At 42.2% G+C, this 17,944-nt stretch overlaps 1 protein-coding gene across 4 annotated transcripts; it reads left to right on the top strand.

Moving 5' to 3' along the window:
• The first annotated feature begins 529 nt into the window (after positions 1-529).
• LOC108933860 (pleckstrin homology domain-containing family M member 2-like) lies at positions 530-17,718 on the top strand. 4 transcript variants are annotated; one of them, XM_018751230.2, is made up of 20 exons: positions 530-935; positions 1,044-1,145; positions 2,344-2,450; positions 3,229-3,338; positions 3,572-3,671; positions 4,133-4,220; positions 6,672-6,837; positions 7,286-7,583; positions 8,082-8,867; positions 8,967-9,036; positions 9,183-9,273; positions 10,163-10,227; positions 10,416-10,504; positions 10,593-10,725; positions 11,014-11,198; positions 11,299-11,364; positions 11,736-11,895; positions 14,701-14,883; positions 15,163-15,279; positions 16,320-17,718. In XM_018751230.2, exons 2-20 carry the CDS (start codon positions 1,083-1,085, stop codon positions 16,455-16,457), a joined length of 3,015 nt encoding a protein of 1,004 aa, XP_018606746.2. In that variant the 5' UTR covers positions 530-935; positions 1,044-1,082; the 3' UTR covers positions 16,458-17,718. The 4 variants fall into 4 exon arrangements, with proteins under 4 accessions (XP_018606746.2, XP_018606747.2, XP_018606748.2 ...); XM_018751231.2 differs by having other exon boundaries at positions 14,704-14,883; XM_018751232.2 differs by having other exon boundaries at positions 7,313-7,583.
• Positions 17,719-17,944: the final 226 nt, after the last annotated feature.

Below are 17,944 nucleotides of genomic sequence, written 5' to 3' on the forward strand. Positions count from 1 at the left end.
TCTTATTGATGAGATGAGCCATCTATCTCAGAGTGGGTGTCTCCACAACACAAGGTTTTTGTGGAAAATGGAAAGACTGAGGCAACCCTTTCATTAGCAGGCCTGCACATAGCACATATCCACTGCAGGAAAAAGGGACAGTGCTACACCTATGAATAGTACATATTCAAGTCTGCAGTATTACTCCATATTAATTTATAGTAAAATTTATACAGAATATGCCTGTCTTTAAGGCTTTTTATGTCACATCTTCGAATGTATACTTCCACCTTTTTGCCCCAACGTGCTTTCTAAAAATGTATGCCAACCATAAATCTAGGCTGCTTAACTGACGAATGTTTCATTGCGTACTTTTCATTAGATTTATACAATACTCCACAACAGATTGAAGAGTTTTCGCAGTAATCATCTGTTACGCTAACGATGCCCCTATAGCGACCCTTCGGCGGATTCCGGTGGCGGTGCCTGTGACGTCACTTCCGTGGGGCTCTTGGAGAAACCTCACGGAGGTTACCGCGCGCACCATCCCTGGTTTATCCGCCGGCGGGTGGGCGTCGCTGTGGACGAAAACGCTGTAGAGCTAAACGTATGCAGGGATATAAATATGTGCTGTAAAGGCTGGTCTGTATTGCAGGTCGCCTCGGAGAAAGACGTGAGCTGAATAAATATTTAAAGAAATAAATAAATAAATAAATACAGATTTAAATGAGACTGTTAGCGCAAGGAGGTGTGTTACTGACGGTAGTGGCTGTGAGGTCGAGAGCGACACGCCGGTTGTGCTCCGTCAGGTCTGCACGTCGCGCTGCGTTACCGGCCGAGAGTCCGCCTGAGGTTCCACTCTGACTGGGGAAGGAGGAGGAGAAAAAGAAGTGCGAAAGGATAGAGCGTGGTGAAAACCCTGCTCAAAAGCCACAAGACGGGAAGGCGCGTGACTGGTAAATATAAACTACAACATCGCCTCATCATCATTCGCTCGGGTGGTGACAGTGTCATGTACGAAACAGCAGCAGGGCTACGCAATATTTTGATTACTTTTCCCCCAGTGTTTTCGCGTCCGGCTCACGGCTCACAAGACTCCAGCCATGATGGATCCCTTCAAAGTCAAAGACCGAATTCTGGAAAACATTTCTCTGTCCGTCAAGAAGGTGAGTGAGTGGGCAACAATAGAGGGAGGGGGGGCTTTGGATCCGTGTCACGGGACACGTTCCGGCTGGATGGGATTTCGAATCTACAGATAGTCCTGCATGGAGTCTGTGTGGGGACCTGAGGCTGAGCAACACACTGCAATAGATTTGGAAAAATAGAAACCGGTATAAATAAGAATAGTATGTTTTCAGAGCAATCTTTTTGGATAGAATGAAGGGAGAAGAGATGAATTTCACATTCATGTTTTTCTCAAGGTCTCACTTCCCCCACTTCTTTTTGTCGCTTTTGCCCTTACCTGATGTCTAGATGTTTTATTACTGACATTATGGGTTTTTTTTTTTTTTCAGTATTATAGTATACATGGTAAAGAACACTGTATCTGTTACCGTAGATGGAGTCTGGGATTGAGCATAAAATACTAGCCCTCATAACCTGGTTCAGATACAAATATCTTACATCAGAGAAAGCAATTTTAACAGTTCAATTGATTTTTATATAGCACTCTTAAGAAGGTGCCACAGAGCACTGTACAGGACAATACATACAGTTTCTACATTTAAGATGGCAGCAAAAGGGAATAAAAGAAAATTAAAAGTTGAAGAAAATCATTTATGGTTGTGGTCTTTGGTTTCTGTTTAGTCACTATGCCCTCCAGCTTCTCCCCATTTTGACATGCAAACCTTTCACTTTCTCTTTCTTCAAGTCTCTCATCTTGCTTCTCTTTGTAGCTCACAGCTTGGCTTGTTGTGTTTTTGTTTTGGCAGTATCCTCAGTTCTTCTTAATTTTACATCAAGTTTTATTCCTGGCATTAATGAATTGTGCTTTTTGCTCACCTTGAGGTTTTTGGAATTCCTTGTACTTGCAGTAAAAACAAGGTCATGTGTCTCACTCACCAGCTAGAGGGCTTAAACTTCCCAAAATAAACAACTGTCTGTCATAATGCGGACAGATCTTGTTGAAATAATATATGCGCCTTTCTACTGTTCTTAATACATGGCTAATTTAATTTACCGTATTTTTATCCAATACTGCTACCAAATAAGTAATGAATCTTCTGTGTGACTTTCATTTGTCTTTAGTGCGTATCCAGTGATTTGTATCCAGGTATAAATGTGCCATTCTGGGTTCCGTTTGTAACCCGTTATGAACCGCCAAATAAACGGTACTGATGTACCTCTGTGCTTTTTGGTTTTCAGTTGCAGAGCTACTTTGCAGCCTGTGAGGACGAGGCCCCAGCCATCAGAAACCATGACCGTGTCTTGCAGCGTCTTTGTGAACACCTGGACCACGCCCTGCTCTATGGGTACTACTATACAAGGGTTGGGGGTGGCTGTTTACTTTCACATACAATGCTGTATGGTTATCATTTTCTAATAATTAAGCAACGCTTGTTGTAAAAGCACATTCAGAAGATTGATTTTCGTCATCTTAATTTCTAAAATCGGTCCAGAACTTGCATTCTTCACGTTTTTCTTAAATATCAGTGTTCGTTGTGAAAAGGTATATTTTTAGAATTTTTCTAATTATTAGAATAATTAGTTTCAAATTAGTGGAAAAAATGTGGGGTGCAGTGAATTTTGAAGCTGTAAAACTATACTATATAGTAAATTGGTTTTTTCGTGGATCTTCCATTCACTGACTTTATTGGTGAAATTATGCCCTAGTTCACTACGTAGTGGAACTTGGTTGCTCTTATCAGCTACTTCAGACTATTAGATTAAGATAAAGACATTTCTCTATTTAGTTAGCGTCTGAACCCGAGATAGAAAATCAATAATCGTTTACTTGGTTGCCATTCATCGATTACACCACTTTTGTGAACCGTACTGATAGGATTCAAAGCATCAGATGATATTATTTTGTATGCTTGTGCATTTGACTAGCTCTGAAGTGATTAATTATAATTTAATCTACATATTCAAATTTGTAGATTGTTCTCTCTGTCTGTTTGTCATTGCCAGTGTTTCTGTATAAGCAATCCAGCGCAGCTGATATTTGCTAAAATGTCGTTTTTAGAACTGCAGAAACAGATGAGCCTTGACTGAAGACAGACTGTAACTTATGTGTATAAATTTCTGCAGGCTACAGGATATATCTTTGGGGTACTGGGTCCTGGTCCTGCACTTCACTCGCAAAGAAGCAGTCCGACAGATAGAGGGCCTGCAGCACATTGCCACACATCTCGGTCGCAGTGAGTTGACTCTTCTCGGGCAGCGATATAAATATATAGGCTAAATAAGCATACAGTACAGGCACAATTTAAATTCCCTGTTTTCATAGTATCCCTCCGATACCACAATATCAGTATTGTGTGTGTGTGTGTGTGTGTGTGTGTGTGTGTGTGTGTGTGTGTGTTGTTGACAGTGTGATACTTCACCTGTTATGATTTACATAACAGCTTTCCTTTTCCTGTCTGAATTTTAGGTCGAGCCTGGCTATACTTGGCCCTGAGCGAGAGCTCCCTTGAGAGCTACCTTCGGCTCTTTCAGGAGAATCAGGGGCTGCTGCACAAGTATTATTTCAAGTGAGTTTCTCTTAGCGGGGTGTTGGAATATGTGTTGCACCCCTTAAGGCTTCTAGTGTATAGCTGTAACCAAAAATCACAAATAGGAAACTCAGTTTATTTTCTGAAAATATTCACAACTTAATAATATAATTATACCTAAATACAGTGACAGTATACATTTTTAAATTGCATTTTTAATTATATATCTATATTATAAGATGCAATTTCTGTATTTTGACAAAGTTAATATGATATTGAGATGACATTGTTTTCAGATATCACTTTGTGCAGTGAGAAACCCTGAGGATCATGTTTGACTTGTACTGATTGTAACATTACACTTCTGTCAGCATGAATCAGTTCTAAATGTTCTTCACTTGGAGAATCTTTTGGCTTTGTAAAGGGTTGCATGTTTTAGGTTTTAACACATTTATTCACCATGTCTTTAAAGGTACTCTGATGTGGTCTGTTTATTCCAGGAATGCTCTGGTTTGTAGTCATGATCACCTTGCACTTTTCCTCACGCTGGTATCAGGACTGGAGTTCATCCGCTTTGACCTAGAACTGGTGAGTTGCACTGTCAAATCAACAAACTTTTAAGATAATGTACATACACACATTGTCTAAAACTGCTTGTCCCAAGCGGGGTTGCGGTGAGCTGGAGCCTAACCCAGCAACCCAGAGCGCGAGGGGGGAGGGGGGACACCCAGGACAGGACGCCAGTCCGTCGCAAGACATCCCAAGCGGGATTTGAACCCCAGACCCACCAGACAGCAGGCATAAGACAAACCTGCTGCGCCACTGCACCCCCCTAAGATAATGTAATTTTGTGGTAATTTACAGTGTTGTTAATGTAATATTTACAATAATAATGAGGTTTTTGATTAAAATTACAGACATTACTTTTAGACTATTTACTGAGCTTCTAGCTAAACATTACATTATCAAAATATAATATTATGCGGTGTGCTCATCCAAAATGAACATCAGTATAAGCGTTTCCCAGTAATGTTTCCCCATTGTGAGGCACATGACTTAGAACTTAAGGACAGATATTGTAGGGTTATCATTAACGATAAGGTAAATGGATTACTAGTATTGAGTAGTTTTGTGCCAAAGCTGACTTCACTTCATCTCAGGGAGTTACAAGACTTCATTTTCTGCAAAACCTCCATTCTTTTTTTTTTTTTTTAAAAATTAGACAATATTAACTGTGTTACTAACTCTTCTCCATAACCCTATGTATTACTCTACTTTTTCACTACTTAATGTCTTGAGAGGAAGAACAGAAAAGGCACTAATTACATTTTTAGCACATAGCAAGTCATATCACCCATAATAGAACATCGTATATTCACTTTTAAATAAACAACAAGTAATTACACCCTATGGAAAAAGTTGCCTTTTTCAACATATTTGGACATGCACACATTTGAGCTTCATTTCAGCAGTTTCTTCAGGTAAAGGTAATATACTTGAACAAAAACACAATGGAATTTTGACTTTTTCAGTCATTTATTCAACAAATTTTAATTGATGTAAAATTGCTATGTGGAAAAAGTAAGTACACCCCAGATCTCAGAAGCTGCTATTGTCCCCTTTAGCAGAAATAGCTTCTTGGAGCAGTCTTTTTATAACTGTCTACCAGTCTTTGACATCTACTTGATGAAATTTTTGACCACTCCACCATGCAGAATTCCTTTAACTGAGATGTTTGAGGGTTTTCTTACATGTACAGCCTATTTCAGATACCCCCAAAACATTTCAATGGGATTCAAATCTGGGCTTTGACTGGGCCATTCCATAACCTTCCACTTCTTTTTGAGGTATTCCTTGGTAGATTTGCTGGTTTGCTTAGGATCATTATCCTGCTGAAAGGTCCACTTCTGGTTCAGCTTCAAGTTTTGGACAGGTGGCTTCACATTTTTTTCAAACACTCTCTGAAATGATGTAAAATACATAGTTGAATCTAAGATTGCAAGTTGACCAAGCCCCGAGGCAGCAAAGCAACCCCAAACCATAACATTTCCACCACCATACTTTACAGTTGGTATGAGGTTCTTCTCCTCAAATGTTGTCTTTGGTTTGCGGCAAACCTGTATTCTGGTACTGTGGCCAAACAACTGTGTGTCTGATTCATCTGTCCAGAACATGTTGTTCCAGAAGTCCTGGTCTTTGCCTAGGTGTTCATTGGCAAACTGTACTCTTGCCTTGATGTTGTTTTTAGATGGTAAAAGCTTCAGATCAAAGTTGTGCAATCTTTTTCTGATGCTAGATGGATGCATGTTGACATCAATAGTTTTTAAATTTACCTGTAGATTCAGGTGTACAGATGCAGATATACATTCTTCTGGGATACTCCCTAACAATGTTCTAATCATTGGCGCTTCATCTGGTACACCTGATTCTACTTTTGTGCATTTGAAATTGTGATAAATTTAAGGGTGTGTTTTACTTTTTCCATGTAACAAATCTGTATTTGTTTATTTAAATTATAAAAAGACTACGTAACGTGAGTTTCATGTGTCGTTTGTTTAAGGATATCACCTTTATATGTAGGCACTGATTAAGTGAAGATAAAATGTCTATGTGTTCAGATTTCTTGAAAAGGGCAAAATTTTCCATGGGATGTAAGTACTTTTTCACATGACTATTCCAGTCAGAGGAGCCAGGTTCAAATCTGTCTTCCTGCTGCAGTACCTTTGAGCAAGGTTTTTACCATGAATTTCTTCAGTAAAAATTGCCAAGCTGTATAAATGGGTAAATAATAAGTAGTCCTAGGATACAAACCTAACAGTGAAAGTTGCTTTGCGAAAAAGAATCAGCTAAATTAATAAATAACAATAATGACAGAATGCCCTCATGACAAAAATTATGCAGCTACAAAGGCAGCTTTAGGAGTAGTTATATTAGAGGTTGTGCTGTATGGTCACAGACAAAGGAGAATGGCTGACTTACTGATGTCAGGTCCACTCCCACTCTCACCTGGGCTTATTATTCTGCTCTCCGATGGGACAGGATGTACCCTACTTGGACGTGGCTGCCTACATGCCAGAGTGCTACAAGCCTCAGAGCCTTCTGGACTTTGAGGAGCGACTGCCTGGCTGTGACAGCTTGTCTCTTCACTCAGTCAATTCCACCAATCTAGAGTGGGACGACAGTGCGATTGCCCACTCTAGTGATGGTAAGGAGCTACATGTTTATGTGTGCATGTATTTACTAGTGTTGGAAATAAGTTGTGATAATAAGCAGTTTGTGGTGTAGCTGAACCTAAAAAAAAAAAAAAAAATATTTTTGCTAATTTCATTAATCAGTGATAAGTGTTAGTTGTAACTAAATTCTTCCAAAAGTCAAAACAAGTTCAGTCTAATCAGACTCTATGAACTACTTGCTAACTGATAACTACTTATAAGTTGAATTAACCATCTTTAAGGTATAATTTCCACAGCAATACCCTGGGTTATTGTTAGGCAGGAGAGGGTGTCTGATTTCAGTGTGTCTGTGTGTAATTGCAGAGTCCTTGGTATTGTCAGTCTTAGGTCTGTCTGCCTTAGCGGTCTTGCCATGTAACACTGTGAGGAGTATTTCATCAGTGTGCAGACTTGCCAGTCAGGAGTTTGTGTTTGTCTTAGTGGGTCCCTCTGCTCCTGCCATGGCAGACGGAGAAGCTGCAGACTCCGTGATCAGTGCAGGTTCTGTGGGCGCTGACCCCAAGCCTGCTGTTGAAATGTCAGTGATTTCGGGAGTTGAGGAGCTCAAGGTGCTGGAGACCTCTGCACCGCAGAGTCCCACCTTTAGACATGGTCCCATTGATGAGGACTCCGACATCAATACTTCTACCAATGTCAGCCCTGTCCACGGCACCAGTCGTCATAGTTCCACCAACGGGGAGGATACGGAGAGCACAAGCACAGAGCTGGAGGTCATCCGGTTAGTGCCTTTAGTCATTTCTGCATGCACGTGGAATATGAGCATGAGCACTGTTCTGTTGTGCATAGTGTACTACTTAAATGACCAAAAGCACTGTCAAAGAGATGGAAGATGCCTCTGCACAGTGAAAGAAGCCTGTGACAGTGTGTAATCTTTTTGCTCCTTTTTGATGTGTGAGTTTGTTTATATAATTAATGCAAAAATACAATATGTATCAGAACTAAAGATGGAATAATGTTCTCATAACAAATATAACCTAGCCTGGGACCTTGTGGTCTTTGTGTGTTGACTTGAAATGTTTTTTTACTTTTGTATGTTTTGGTTGGTTTAATGTTTATCTGTAATCTAGTTTTCAGCTGCCAAATTAAGATAAATGTCAGACTGCATGAAAAATGTATCAACAACAGGATAGATCCGAAAGTACAAACCTTTTCTGAATGAGCAGGATGTAGTATGTGTACATTCTGCATTCTACTGCTTGATTTCATGTTTTTCTAGAATGGCCCGACGGAGGAAGCCTGGAAAGAGACGACACGGAAAAACGTCTTCAAAGTATATTGGGAGAGAGTCCTCTGTCACCCTTCCAGAAGTGTCCTCTGCACCTGAATCGGAGGAATCCCGCACCAAAGAGCACTCGGCTGGAATGGGGCATCTGCTGGCATACGGGTCTTGTGGCTCAGAGGCTGATGCTGTAGCGATGCGGGCTGAAGGCATGGGGGAGGAGGATGAGACAGAGGCATTACTAAGACTGCCAGAGATGACAGACACCTCCATGGACAGTGTGGGCCAGCCCCTCAGAGAGGTCATGGACCAGCTGGATGGGGCTTTGGAGCTCAGTGAGCAGGTTTGGGACCGGTCCATTTCAGAGAGTGGAGACAGCAGCACCAATTCAGGACCTCCCACACAGCAGCCCTTTCAGGGAGACCCCGAAGGTGAGCCCCCTGACCTCGAGGTCCAAGCAGCATTACTGCCCCAAGCCTGTGCTCTGGCCCCAGATTCCAGCTTCTTACAGAGCCCCACGACCACTGCCGACTTCTACAGCGTTGCCCCCCACGGTGCAAACCCTGCTTCCCAGGGTGGTGGCCACAATGACATTGCAGGGTATGGCCAGTCGCAGACTATTCCTAGTGGCTATGAAACTGAGGGACAAGGAGAAGCGCCAGAAGGAAAGGACACCATCCACTCCTTAGAAAAAGAGGAGCAAATGCAGGTAGTGCCAGGGGAGAATGGCTCTCCTGTGGGAGAAGAGAAATTGGTAGCTGGCTTCCATCCAGCAGAGTTCAGGTGGGACATCTTTTATTTGTCGTATTTTGATTCTGTGATATTCTGGGCACTTCGTGCCATTGATCATGACCAAATTGACAGTGATATTCTTGTTTTTAGGGTGGACAACAACCACTTGCTGCTGCTGATGATCCATGTCTTCAGGGAGACCGAAGAGCAGCTTGTGAAGGTGACCGAAATCCTCCTTTAGATCTCTTGCCATTGCTGCACAGCTGGTACAGTTGAGTGTCGCTAAGGAAAAGTTAACATCTCGTCACTCAGGCATGAAGTTGTGGTGTTTGATAGACCAGTGGCTGGGTTTTTGTGAGTTTACAGATGGTGAAGATGAGCACAGGTCACATGGAGGGGGACCTGCAGCCTCTGTACCTGCTGCTGACTAATTACTACATTTACCTGCTTCGCAAAGGTGAGTACGGCCTGGAGACAAGGAGTTGCATTTTGCTCATTTGGAGATGCATTATTTTCCACTCACATTATTGTTACAGAGGCTCCTTCTGTTACAAATTGAATGTGTTAAAAATTTCAAAGTCACAAATATTTTCTGTGGGGGAGCCTGGTGACACAGCAGGTTTGGCCTGTGCCCGCTGTGCGTCGGGTCTCGGGTTCGTGCCCCGCTTGGGGTGCCTTGCGGCGGACTGGTGTCCCGTCCCCTTGCGGCCTTGCGCCCTGTGTTGCCGGGTTAGGCTCCGGCTCACCGCGACCCCACTTGGGACAAGCGGTTGTAGACGGTGCAAAAACAAAATTGCATTTTCTGTTTCTTGATGACTGAATGTGTATTTACATTTCCAGACAGATGGGTGAGAGTAAATTGTATGCACACAGATTAGATATGTCTTACTTTCATGTTTATATCTTGTCTGGTGTTCACTGGTGCAATAAGATGTATGATGAATAGGACAGGACTCCTTGAAAATATGCACTTTTATTTTCAGTCAGTTTAAACAAGTTTTAATTTTGATGTGTCTCCAAGTTAAACAAAATACTAAAATATAAGACTTTTTTTTTTTTTTTTTTTTTTTATTTACAGAACCAAACCCATAAATAAGTTAAATGAAAGAAGTCGTTATGTGTGTTTTATCAAGCTTTTCTTGATTATGAATTTGTGGTAAAAGTGGCTTTCAGTTTACAAACAAAATAAATCATAAGTAGATCTCTAGTCTCAATTATTTTCTTAAGATGAGTCAGTATTATGATTAAGTTTTAAAGATTACTTGCTGCATGCCATGTCTGCATGTGTTGCTTGTTAATTTGTGAGGCCTCACTAACGTGTTTGTACATCTTGTTTTCTCTCACAGGAGCTGCAGAGAAGCCATACATGGTAGATGATGCTGTGTCCTACAGTGAACTGGACTACATCTCTGTAAGTTGCTCCTCCTGTCTTGCTGATTGTGTCCTGTTGTTTTTTTTGTTAGTCTTTTATTTTACTTCCCATCAATAGCTCTACAATTGTAATGCAGAGGGAAAACTGAAATTTGCATCAGTTCCATGAGTGGAACCAGTCAAAAGACGTGATGACAGCGAGGGTCTGTGGTGTGGTTTGTGTCCCAGGTTGGACTGGATCAGCAGACAATCACGCTGGTGTGCACCAACCGGAGGAGACAATTTTTGCTGGATACAGCAGATCCTTCGCTGACCATGTGAGTGGGATATTTCTCCCAGAGGTCTCTTACATAATTTTCCTGAAGGAAAAGGCATTTTAACACCATTTCACTGTCCTTCTCTCAGTTGGTTCCTGGATGTTTTAAAGTTGGCTGTAATGAAGAGTAATCAGCAGCCCCCCTACCCTGCCGTTCTAACAGATGCTACCATGGAGAGGCTCTCTCTCACCAAGTTTGTGAGCCAAGAATCAAACTGTGAGGTGTGGTGTGTTTTCATATTGAGTTTCGTGGCCTTTGCGTCATTATGATCGCGAGAGAGAGTTATAAATGTGAAGTGTACCATCATTATTTCAGCTTTAAATGTATTTTACTGTAAAGCTGCATTTTACTCATAAACCCGGATGTTTCTTAAGGGTAGAGCAAAAGTTTCACTTATAGGATTTGAGCTTGCAATGATTTTGTTACAAGGTTACCTCATAAAATGCCACATCAGTTGACGGGTCACGACTACTGACCAGAGAATGGACATATTTGCCCTACCGTTTCAGGTGTCTGATGTCTGTATCCTGTTCTACTCACTGGTCCACTGGGAGGATCCTTTGGATGTTACTGTGGAGCCCCATGCAGCTGTGGCCTGGTCCTCAAACGGTGTTAAAGAGGGACCGCTGTTATACCGAGCTGGAACTACCTACATGGGCAAGGAGCTGTGGAAGAGCTGCTACCTGGTCCTCAGGTAATGTTGGCATTGCCTTTAAAATTTAAAAGTTGATGCTTTAATGAAGGGTGTGCAGTATATTAAGCTGAAATTTTTTTTTTTTTTTTTCATATGTGAGTAATGGGATTCTGTACCAGTACTCAGAAAGGACAGATAGGACACCACTACTATCAATCTCAATGGGGTAAGGCTTGTTGTGAGTATACAGATGTTCATCCTGCTTATAGTATTTTCTTTAGTCATACTTTTCGTAGTAGTGTTCAAATTTTCTGTTGCCTACAGTTGAGCACACATTCATAAGGAAACCTATCTGCGAGGACACAAAATTTGTCGTCTCTTAGTTCTGCTTTTAGGGAAAACTTTTACTTTATCAAGAAACAAAAGAGCATCTCTAAAATTTGTAGCTGAGGAAAATCTACAGTTAGGTTAGTTTAAATAAATGGTTGCTAAATGTTCTTGTGCTCTGTAATGTGTACTTGTGCAGGTTTGTTAGTTTTCTTATATGCATTTCTCACGCCAATGTCTGTCAATCTTGGAATCCTCCCGCGTATACAGGAGTGCAAATTGTGGGGGCTGTCGGCGTTCCAGCTCCACAGAGCGACCACATGCCTTCCAGGTCATCCTGTCAGAGCGTTCCCCGCTGGAGCTTAGTGCCAACAGCGAGCAGGACATGGCAGATTGGATGCAGGTGCTCTGTCAGTCTGTCTCCCAAGGGGTGAGTCCCTGTGTGCTGACTTTTAACCACAACTGTACTGAAAAGGTGAGACCAGAAATAATGTACACCCATTCCTCACATAATGGGGTTCATTTATTAAATGAAATCACCTGTTGGGTAAATTCCCATCATGAAGAGGTGAAACTTATATTATTTTGTATCGGAAGGGAATAATCATCAGACCAAAAAAAAAGTGAAAAAGTGGCATAAAATTAAAATACAAAACTAAAAGTCATTTTTATCCTTCTGCAGTCCAGAGACATGTTTTTAAGGGGAATTGATTACTGTAAATTGGCTGTAGTGTGAATGTGTGTGAGGGACTGTATGCATGTGTGGCTACCCTGTGATGGACAGGTTTCCCGTCCAGGGTGTACCCTTACAGGCCTTTAGTTCTATGCTTCTAGGATAGGCTTCCACCACAGTAACACTTACTTGGATAAGTTAGTGATAATGAATTGCATGAGTTACATGTTTCTAGTTTATTTCTAATCATTTTTATCAAGAACCATAAGTAGTCCAGGTGTTAGAACCTTCATCTTGCAAAGGAGCCAGGTTCAAATCCCTTCCTCCCCAGGAAACCTCGGGGCAAGGTACTTACCCTGAAGTGCTCCAGTTTAAAAAAAAAAAAAAAAAAAAAAAAGTACCCTACTTTATATATACACACACACACCTACTTTATAAGTAAGATATTTCAGGCAACTTAACATTGTAAGTGTCTATGGAGAAAAACATGAACTGAGCAAAATCAATTAATACTGAATATACTATTTTAGAAGTGATTTCTATTTTCTAATATCAACTGATGGGTTGAGACTTTCATTGTAACAGAGAGGACACAGGAAGTACACTGATCAGTCACAACATTAAAAGCACTGACAGGTGAAGTGAATAACATTGATTATCTTGTTACAATGGCACCTGTCAAGGGGTGGGGTATTGTACATTAACCAGCAAGTGAACAGTCAGTTCTTGAATTAGATGTGTTGGAAGCAGGAAAAATGGGCAAGTATAAGGATCTGAGCGACTTTGAGAAGGGCCAAATTGTGATGGCTAAACGACTGGGTCCGAGCATCTCCAAAACGGCAGGCCTGGTGTGGTGTTCCCGGTATGCAGTGGTTAGTACCTACCGAAAGTGGTCCAAGGAAGGACAACCGGTGAACCGGCGACAGGGTCATGGGTGCCCGAGGTTCATTGATGCGCGTGGGGAGCGAAGGCTAGCCTGTCTGGTTCGATCCCAAAGAAGAGATACTGTAGCAAAAATTGCTGAAAACCTTAATGCTGGCCATGATAGAAAGGTGTCAGAACACACAGTGCATCGCAGCATGCTGCCAAAGGGGTTGCATAGCTGCAGACTGGTCAGAGTGCCCATACTGACCCCTGTCTGCTGCAATGGGCACGTGAGCATCGGAACTGGACCATGGGGCAATGGAAGAAGGTGGCCTGCTCTGACGAATCTCGTTTTCGATCATGTGTACGGTCAGGTGTGTGTGCGCGTTATTTACCTGGGGAAGAGATGGCAGCAGGATGCACTATGGGAAGAAGGCAAGCCGGCAGAGGCAGTGTGATGCTCTGCCCAATGTTCTGCTGGGAAACCTTGGGTCCTGCCATTCATGTGGATGTTACTTTGACATGTACCACCTACCTAAAGGTTGTTGCAGACCACATAAACCCCTTCATGGAAATGATATTCCCTGATGGCAGTGGCTTCTTTTAGCAGGATAATGCGGCCTGCTACACTGCAAAAATTGTTCAGGAATGGTTTGAGGAACATGACAAAGAGTTCAAGGTGTTGACTTGGCCTCCAAATTCCACAGATCTCAATCTGATCGAGCATCTGTGGGATGTGCTGGAAAAACATTTCGATCCTCGGAGGCCCCACCTCGCAACTTACGGGACTCAAAGGATCTGCTGCTAACATCTTGGTGCCAGATAGCACAGGAGGCCTTCAGAGGTCTTGTAGAGTCCATGCCTTGATGGGTCAGAGCCATTCTGGTGGCACGAGGGGGATCTACACAATATTAGGCAGTGGTTTTAATGTTGTGGCTGATCGGTGTACTCACAGTAGTTAATTTTGTTATGGGAGAAGTATAACAGTGGTAATAAACTGCTTGAAGAAATATGTTTTTATCTGGTATCTATTTATACAGAGGAGTATAACCACCATTCACACCCTATTGGTACACTTGCAACCCTTGTTTGTAGGGTAATTTAGATGATTGTGTGTGTGTGTGGTGCACTGTCTGAAACCACTTGTCCAAAGCGGGGTTGCAGCAATCCAGAACCCAATCTAGCAACACAGGGCGCAAGGCTGGAGGGGGAGGGGACACACCCAGGACGGGACGCCAGTCCATCGCAAGGCACCCCAAGCAGGACTTGAACCCTAGACCCGCCAGAGAGTGGGACCCGGCCAAGCCCACTGCACCACCCTCTGTTGAGTGCGCTATATTTAGCAAAAAATAGCCAGACTGACCCCACTTACAATATTAAGCTACCTACACCTGTTTACCCATAGCTGGGTAATTCTAGGGTAAGTATCTTTCTTAAGGATACAGCAGCAGCAGGTGAGATTTGAACCTACAATCTTTGGCTCCGAAGGCAATAGTTCTAACCACTGCTCTGGCAGCTGCCCCCATAACAGGTGAATTACTACAACGTTAAGTGGATTTCACCATCAACTCTTCGGGGGGGAACCCTGATAATGAGGGCTGAAAATATGGACATTTATGGTTAATCAAACTGCAAATGCAGTTGCCACACGTGTAACTGTGTGAATTCCCAGAATGTTATAACTTTTTCTCATCCTAGCAGGTAATCCCACAGGGAGTGGCTCCAGCCCCCTGTATCCCATGCTGCCTTGTTCTGACAGACAGGAAGTTGCTGACGTGTCATCAGGACTGCCAGACCAGCTTCTTCCGTTTGCTCGGAGAGGCTGACCTCAGTGACATCACCAGCTTTTGTGTGGAGAGAGACAAAGAATACTGTATCATTGTGAGCATCTGCAACTAAGCAAAAGAATTAATTGATGTATTTAGCAGAGATCTTCAGCAGACATACACTTCTTAACCATGGACATAGTTCTTTAATCAAAACAATATTTCACAAGTACAGTACTGAGGGGTAAAACTAAATTATCATCCAAGATTTTGAATCTGCACCTTACTGGATACAATTCCCTAAATGTCCTGTAATAGGTGTTTATCACAGGATCTTCTAGGGGTGACTATTGCTGCAGCTTGTGTAGTTGCTTCATCATTCCCCTCTTTGCAGGAGTTTACTGAGGACCGCAGTGACTCTCTACTTTCCTGGGTCCTATACTTCAGCAGCTGTGCAGAGAGGGATCGGCTGCAGTCAGCATTGAAGAGGACCTTGACAGACCTCTTTCAGGTGCAAATAAACACAACAGAAACAGAGTGCTGAGCACTGGAGTTCTATATGATACCAGTAGATGCCTTTTTTTTTTTTTTTTTTTTTTTCCCCCTTTCCTTTTCCTTTTCTCTCCTCCCCCCTGTCAAAGGAAGGCTACACCATTCTGACTTTGATTTTCTTGATTTAGGAAGTGTAACTTGTTCAGCATGGTGAAGTATTTAGAGACAAATTTGTACAGTGTTATGAACGGAACCTGTAAGCAGGGGCAGCTGCCGGCGTAGTGGTTAGAGCTGCTTCCTTTGACCCAAATGTCACAGGTTTGAATTTTGCTTCCAGGTGCAGTACCCTTCAGCAGGGTACTTACCCTAGATTGCGCCAGTGAAATTACCTAGCTGTACAAATGGGTAAATATTTGGAGGTAAACTAACATTGTAAGTTGCTTTGGAGAAGAGCGTCATCTAAACTAATAAATCAAGTAGAAATGAAATCTGGCTGCTTGTCCTGTGTTGTACCATATTTCTGAGTTTTTAGAGATTCTAAATATTTTAAACATTTTCTAATGGACATATAAACGAAAATGTGTGTAACTTAACAGAAAAAGTGCAAAAGATTTACTGTCAGATTTGCATTTCCACATTTTTTTTTTTCTTTTCTGTTCTCATAATTTTACGTGAGAAGTACGAGAACGGTATTTCATGGTAACATGAAAATGTGTGTTAAATGAATAGCCAGCATTTTTCATGCATCTTTATCTGGTTTAAGGCAGGTGGTTAAAGAACATTTATATTTATTCATTTAGCTGATGCTAAATGGGTCATTTTGGGTAGCTTTACTGGAGCAATTTTAGGGTAAGTACTTTTCTCAAGGGTACTACAGTCGGAGGTAAGAGTCAAACCTGTGACCTCTGGGTCCAAAGGCAGCAGCTGTAACCACTCCGGTACCAGCTGTCCCTTGAATAGAATCAAGTGTTTTCAGGTGCAACAGTTCTTTGGGTTTTGGCCCATGTGTATCCAACTGTCAGCTGCTTATGTTCAATATTTCCTGTAAATTTGCCTCAGGTGTGCCTGCCACAAAACTGCATCTCGGACCCATCTGTGCAGAAGAGGTGTGGCGAGGCACTTGCCCTGATGAAGAGTGCTTGGCAGCGTAGCGACAGCCTGCAACGAGGCCGATCCCACAGGGAGCCGTGGTGCTGAGGGAGAGGGGGAATCGGAGAGGAGCAGGCTCATGGAATTGGGGGAGGGCTTGACACAGTGGCAAGAAGGTGGGACTGGTGGAAGGGGGAGCAGGAAGGAGGTGGAACTGGGTTAGCGAGAAGGACAAAGACAGGAAGAAGTTTAGAAGAAAGGAGATTGCATTGGGGCAGAGGAGGAGGTGTAAGGACCAGGCCTGGGGGAAATGCTGGGTAAATGCAGGTTTCTCAAGTATTCATGTCTGACAGATGCTCTTATTTACCCGCTAATTTAGTTGTCTAATGTCAGGCTTTGTTTTTGAATTTGAGCTGTTTAATGGTAATTAGGATAAAGGATTTTTGAAGTCCCTCTGTAATTAGGTAGGTAGGAAGAAGTGGACTTTTTTGGGGGGTTTGCATCTGATGCATGAGGTCATTTAAATTTAACTGGTCTGTCAAACTGAAATAACTTTTTAATTGAAGGTTAATTAAATGCAAGAATCCAGGTTGTTTGTTCCCTAGACTCTCATGGGAAATAACCTTATAGAAATAAGGTTTCTATCGCTAGCTGTGCTTTGTCATGCTCTCGACATGTCTGGCTCAAGAAGTGACCAGGAATGGGGTGGTTGAAGCCGAAGTTCCTGTTACATCTGTTCAGACTTTGACACTGAAAACATAACTCTGTAAAAGCATGAAGGAAATTGTTTGTAGAAGAACAACAAAGACTGAAAACGCACAACTGTTCGCCTAAAGATCCAACAAACAGCTCCACCGTCTTGTCCTTGAGCTCTCTGGGCCTCTTTCTTTATACAGGCTCCAAGCAGGTGATCATACCTGATGCTGGTTTTCTTAGTCATGTCCAGGTGTGGGTGCCAGTATGGGTAGGGAGTGAGTGTGGCTAGGCTCCTATCTGCCATAGGCTTCATTTTTTTATGTTTCAGTTTCATTTTACTTTGTACTTCCGAGTACGGTGTTGTATTTAGCTCTTTATCCTGTTAGTCGTGTGTTCTACTGTTCACTACACTTTAACAGTTCCCCCACAGCTAACTCATTGTGTGTTTTAGCACAAGTTCAACCAGGGGACTTTGTACAATTGTTAATGTACCTGTAGCTACGTTACTGTAGTGGTAGATTTAATACTGTCGAGACTGATCAGCAAGCTGAGTGGCTGCTCAAAATATCCTTCTGACGTGTTGAAGCCTATAGCTCTAGCGACAAAAAGCAGCAGAACATCTGATCCTGAGCCTGCTGGAAGATGTGGTTCTTGTCTACCTTTTTTTTTTTTTTTTTTTTTTTTTTTTGTGTAACTAGTGAGGACAAAACATCGTTTACTATGACCATTATTTCTTTCCCCCACCACAATATATATCTATTCAAAATTCCCTTTTTTTTTTTCCCCCCTGCAAACTTCTCATGAGTTGTACTTAGAATGTATTGAGGAAGTGTGCAAGTGGAAGAGTCAGTATTACTCAAAGCCTGAGGAGGAATACAAATACCTGTGAAAGACAAGCC

Source organism: Scleropages formosus, chromosome 2 (assembly GCF_900964775.1).
Source record: "Scleropages formosus chromosome 2, fSclFor1.1, whole genome shotgun sequence".
Taxonomy (NCBI): Eukaryota; Metazoa; Chordata; class Actinopteri; order Osteoglossiformes; family Osteoglossidae; genus Scleropages; species Scleropages formosus.

Bases quoted from the DNA above. Each gene is read 5' to 3' on its own strand.
- LOC108933860 (XM_018751230.2), top strand. From the start codon at position 1,083: ATGATGGATCCCTTCAAAGTCAAAGACCGAATTCTGGAAAACATTTCT. The intron at 1,146-2,343 runs GTGAGTGAGTGG...TTTGGTTTTCAG, and splicing joins TTTCTCTGTCCGTCAAGAAG to TTGCAGAGCTACTTTGCAGC. The intron at 14,884-15,162 runs GTGAGCATCTGC...CCCTCTTTGCAG, and splicing joins ACAAAGAATACTGTATCATT to GAGTTTACTGAGGACCGCAG.